Raw genomic sequence first — 5,699 nt, forward strand, 5'->3', positions numbered from 1 at the left:
CGCAGACGTCATAAACCTGTCAGTGCGTCCAGTGTTACAGAAATATGAGATTTAGATGGAGCTACAATGAACACTACTGTACATACAGCATCAGCTTCGAATGTACCTCATTTAAGCATTTTAGGGGATAATTGACATCATGTTGCTCAAATAAATCTTAAATGTCTTAAATTAGTCACGTTATTGGTCATTGCTGCATCTTACAACCTCTCCAACCCTTTTTTGATCGATGTATATTACATTAGGGCTCATGTTATGAGCTGTAATAAGTGATTACTTAACTTTCTTACGCCATTTAAAAATTGCAGGCTTGTTCTTTTAAGATAATAAAATCAGATTTATTTAAAGATGCAAATCTCCAAGAGCCCGAGTTTGGTCTGTTTTGGACTCTAACTTGCTTTGTACAGCAAAGGACAAACTGCACCTGAGTCAGCAGGTGTTGAACAGGCTTTAAAAGAGAGAAAAACATAAACACAATACAGGAATTTACCAAAAGTAAACAAATACTGCTACTACGGAGAAGTAAATTATGCAAACAAAAGAATCCTCATAATTTAATAAAGGTTTCAGATTCATTTTAGAAATTCTAGAGTTGAAGTTTAGATGCTATGAAAAAGCATCACTTAAGCATCACTAAGCTATTTCCACATGTTGATGAGTTCTAGGTGAGCGGAATGGATCCAAGGAAGGTTCTGGAATAGAGCCACAGAAATATGGTCTCAGGTGGAAACATCAAGCAGATACCGGAGAGAAAAAGCTATTTGAATTGATCCGTTTGTGCCATTTAGCCGGACGCACTCGTAAAATAGAAATTCATACCCCCGGTTTGGAAGCATCGGGGCACTTTACCAGCAAGCGCCTTCTCTGTTAATGTTTTGGTCTTCCAGGAGAGTCTGAAGTCTGCTGCTGTTGGCTGCAGCAGCTTCGCCATGAAGTGAAAATGAAATGAAAGTGTATATAGTTCCTAAAGGGAAACGGAAGGAAAAGATCACATTTCTCACCACACAGGCTTCTTTTCCCATCTGCTTCATTATCATGGTTTCAGAAGGAAAACATTGACTTAAGCGCTGGACTTCAGGAAGAACAAAAGCAAATTGAATGAATAATTAGTTTAATTTTTTTTGTCATCTCTTTCTTTTTCCTCTGTCCTGCAGGAGATAAAAAATACTTCATGGGTTCCAAGATTTCAACATTGGACGCGACGGTGTTTGGGCATTTAGCCCAGGCGATGTGGACCCTACCTGGTACACGACCAGAGCAGCTGATCAAAGGTGAGCTGGTCTCCGAACAACTGCTGATCTCGCTGTAATTCGACTCTTCCCCCGACGCACCTTTGGCCGCCTTTGCCTGATTTATCCACTAGGTGGCAGCAACGGTCCACAGCTGCAGCGGCGCTGCTGCGCTTTGATTGTCGCGTTCACATCTCGCACAAAGAAGAAAACACTCGAGATGCTTATCTTTTAGAAAGCCACGGTTTGTCATGTTACAAATGAACGTTCTGTGGTGTCACTTTTGATTTGGGTTATTATGAGGAGCGACTGATAGTGATAATGAGGGATAACACAAAATTTGTCTCACAGATTGGCTCAGATGTGATTCCTCGCTCTGTATCAGACATCTGAAATGATCTGAAAGGCTCGTTCACATCAACGTGCTTTCTCTGCAGGAGAGCTGATCAACCTGGCGATGTTCTGTGAGCGGATACGGAGGCGGTTCTGGCCTGAGTGGTTTGTAGACGTGGAGGATCTCTACTACGATGGAGGCAGCGAGAGCAGCAGGGGCAGTTCCCCAGAAGGCCTGCTGGACTTTGGCCTCTTCTCCAGGACTGACACGTTCGACGACAGTGATGCCAGCAGTCACCTGACGGCAAACACGCACACAAACTGCCCCGACTCCGACCATTCGCTCTTTGACTCGGACGTGGGCACAGGCTCTGACAACGATGCCCCGCTTAAAGAGGACCAGATGCCGGAGCTGGAGGTTTGACCCGAGAACGCCCACCACGGGCTGACCCCGACAGGATGGTGCAAGAGTCAGAACATTTCAGTTCCTCCATCCTCTCCTCCGAATGATCCCCCAGACCGGGCATCGCTATGCAGAGCGTGCAAACTGAACCTGGTCCACGCACCTGCACGGTTCGTGTTCTCCTGTAACATCAGGACTGTCACGGTGGCAGCTTCTCTTTGCCTTACTCGTCTCACCCCAAGATGCAAACGCAGGTGTTGTGTGAGGTGAGCACAGAGGGAACATCTCATCTTCTGAAAAGCGCGAAGATTACAGGAGAGCGCCGCAGACAAGACAGGTGGCACTTCACTTGCTATGAAACGATGCAACTAATCACCACTCCGCCGCGTGTCTTAACGCACAAACTTCCTTGAACAGGTGGAGATTGATCATGTGGCTAAAAGGAACAGCTGCTGCATCTCCGCTGTTAACCACCCGTGTGCTGGATATGAAACATCGATGCCCTCGTGTCATTTCCTTTTTGTCGGAGAATCCTCATCAAAACACGATGACATCGTCGGACCGCAACCTTAGATGTCCTTGTAGTCCTAGAGAAAATCCGATGATCAGATCTGTGCCTGTTTCATTTGATGCTTATCATCTGTTCTATGCCTGTGTAGTCAAGTCTGAGGCTGTTGGTGGTGAATTGGGAGCTTCCAGTCAATTTTATCGTCCGTTGCATACTGTGACCGCTAGGTGGAGCCATATTCCAGTCACAGGTCTCCTTTATTGCCATTCTGCCCGGATGCCCTGCCCCAATCATGCAGTTAAACACCTCTCCTTCATTTCTAAACATCAACATGATTGCCGTTCAGCTTATCACTGTGTGTAGGTGTGAGGTGGGTGCGCATGCATACGTACAATAACAAAATCAGCCTTAGTTCCCCCCAGGCGGCAGAGGAGCCTGTTGTTAAATCGTTTCTTTTTAGTGCCACTTTGTTTTGGTTCTGTATGTCAGATATATTTATATATATTATTAATCTTTGTTTCCATGTTGTTCTCAAAGAGAGAAGTTATTTTTGCACTAGTGGAAATTTATTTTCACCTTATTTCAAAGAGAGTGTTGATCTATGGAGGCAGACAGCAATAGAAGCCAAATGAATGGGAAGCGTGTGTGTGTGTGTGTGTGTGTGTGTGTGTGTGTGTGTGTGAGAAGCAAAACTGTAAAATACCAAATTATAGTTAGTAAATCCTTCTGTGTGAAATTGAGCCGATTGTCTCGGCGAACGTCATATCTGTCAAATTATGCACGGTGGACACGCTTGTAGTTGGTAATTTGATGGTCAAGATTGGGAGGAATAACGAATGGATGAGAGTAGATTAGGAGTCAGTCCAGTCCTTTTAAATTCAGTAATAATAAACCACACTGGCAGAGGCGAACAAGGATTTCTGCCTAAATACGCTAAATGGAGATGAAATTTTGCTCTGGGTTCTCGCTATATTAAAAAAAACCATTAATTTGTTGAATATTCACAACATCTCCTTGATGAAGTCCAGTCATTGGCCTGAAGTAAGATGAATGAGGTGTCTCAACTTGCTTAGAATGTACAAAAAGGACGTAAAATTGGAGCTTTGCTATCTTTCAGGGTAAAATTTCACAGCCAGCATTTATTTCTGCTTATACTTACCCACAATCCTCTGCAGGTGATAAGGCAAGAGGATCGAGGCAAGGTCCCATATTGGATGAGTTTGCCCATATTCATTATATTTGGGCAGAAGTATCCGGTGGAGATGACCCAACAACCCAAACCAAAGTACTGTAGGATCATCTGTATATTGACATAATCATTGAGATGATTATGTGGTTTTTCCCATTTTTTTCCCCTTCCAGTCTAAGTGCAGGGAACCTTGAAATGAGAACCCAAGACCAGAAGATGAGCTTATCACCGGGGCCCTGGATTCTAATCTGTTCCAGCGTGTCATCCCAGGGCTCAAACCCTGACTCTCCGCAGCAGCCATTCGGGTGCTTTACGCTCGCTGCGTCCGAGCTGGGCGTCTCACACGGTCGGACTGATTTAATCAAGCCATATTTAAACTCTACGTCCTGTTATTGGAACCATGTCATTGCATTACTGCCGGGGTAATGTAAATATCGGGTGTATGATACTGTAAAAGCTCACTGACTGACGAAACTACCTGTGGCTCTGCAGTTATAGAGCAGATGGTTTCAATAAATAAAAAAAATAGCTGTGACAATTTTAAACCGGCTGTTGTTGCAAATTAATGCACACTTTAGCACACCTCGAACTGTGTTACCAGTGCCAAATGGGGAATTTTATTCTTTACACATAAGAGAATCTGATACCAAATGCAAATAAATGAGCAATGTAACTACAAAGAAGCCTCTAAACTAAAAAAAAAAAGCCTTATACATGATGGCATCACAGTTTAATAAGGTGAAACTTGTATTCATACATATTTGGATATTATATCTATATGGGTCCCTCCTATTGGCTATCAGAATGTGCTAGGCCACGCCCACACTATGACTTTGGTGACCTGCCCATGCACTCATGTTAACTACACTCTTATAGGAATTATTTAATCTCTGACTTCCTGCCAGGGTTTTAACAGACATGCTTCTATACTGACCTGTGGCGGCTCCCTGCTACAATAATCTCGGTGTTATTTGGGGCTCTTTTCGGATTTCCGTGCGTATGCACAAAGAACACGCACGTTGCCGTGGTTTATAAACAGGTCTGGCACGTCACTACCATTAGAGCGAGGAGGTGCCAGAGCTGCCAAGAGGCAACGGGAAGACGAGCTGGGAATAAATGTGTTGGTGGTGCTGGGGAGGAGAAATTCTGGGGGTAAAATGAACTTAAGCCAGGGCAGAGAGGCCAGTCAAAGGTGGGAGTAACCAGGAGCAAGAAGAGAAAGAGAAACAGGGAGGGAGCAGGTGGTGGAGAGGAGAGGAAAGGTGAAGAGGCCAAGAGTGAGGAGTGAAGGGATGGAGGGAAGTCGCTGGGGAGCTGCAAAGAGGAAAAGAGCGTTGTTGGAAGGGAGAGATACAGGCCTTAAAGTTTAAGAGGAGGTGTCCGGGCTAGTGGCCCGGGGAGGAGAAATGAGGGGCCACGGATCAGGAACCAGGCTCCCAGGGGATGGAGCAGGTGCAGCCTGTGAGCAAGGCCTTTGGGTCTGAAGGGGCTGCCAGAGCTTAAAACAATCTGCACTTCTTCCATTTTTTTTTTAATTTGGCCGATGGAGCAGCCCCCCCCCCCCCCCCCCTTCCCCCCCCTCTCTCTCTTCTGCCTCTCTCTACGCTTAACAGATCAGCGATCCACAAAGCGGGGTAAACATGCGCAGAGCAAAATTAAAATCGTAACTCCCCGGGCACAGCAAAACAAATTAGAGCAAACAAATTACAGACAGTCAACACACAAACAGTGGAGCATCTGTGGCTCTCTGGACTGCTGCAGCCGGTGGCTACCTCCCACACCAGCACCGGCACCGGCACCAGCACCACCTCCACCTCCACCTGCACCTGCAGTAGCCGGACCAACTCAGCCCACTCTCCTACCACATCATCTTCTATCTTTTTTTCTTTTTAAAAGAAATCTGAAATAAAGTGTCGTCACGGTAGCGGAACTGAAGTCAGTTTTTTCCCCCATCTCACTGTGGCTGTTTTATTTCTTTGTGTGGGCTCACTTAATCTTGGCTGGCCCTCTCCTGTGGCCCCCACGGCCCCTCTGGCT

The 5,699-nt window shown here is 45.6% G+C and overlaps 1 protein-coding gene across 2 annotated transcripts in view; it reads left to right on the top strand.

The window, feature by feature from the left end:
• Window positions 1–4,207, top strand: part of faxcb (failed axon connections homolog, metaxin like GST domain containing b) — an 11,924-nt gene extending 7,717 nt beyond the window's left edge. For both annotated transcript variants that reach the window (XM_057044147.1, XM_057044146.1), the window contains 2 exons: window positions 1,155–1,271; window positions 1,667–4,207. In XM_057044147.1, coding sequence (XP_056900127.1) covers window positions 1,155–1,271; window positions 1,667–1,986 — 437 coding nt within the window. In that variant the 3' untranslated portion in view covers window positions 1,987–4,207. The remainder of the gene's footprint in view (window positions 1–1,154; window positions 1,272–1,666) is intronic.
• Window positions 4,208–5,699: the final 1,492 nt, after the last annotated feature.

Source organism: Takifugu flavidus, chromosome 10 (genome assembly GCF_003711565.1).
Source record: "Takifugu flavidus isolate HTHZ2018 chromosome 10, ASM371156v2, whole genome shotgun sequence".
NCBI classification, from domain to species: domain Eukaryota; kingdom Metazoa; phylum Chordata; class Actinopteri; order Tetraodontiformes; family Tetraodontidae; genus Takifugu; species Takifugu flavidus.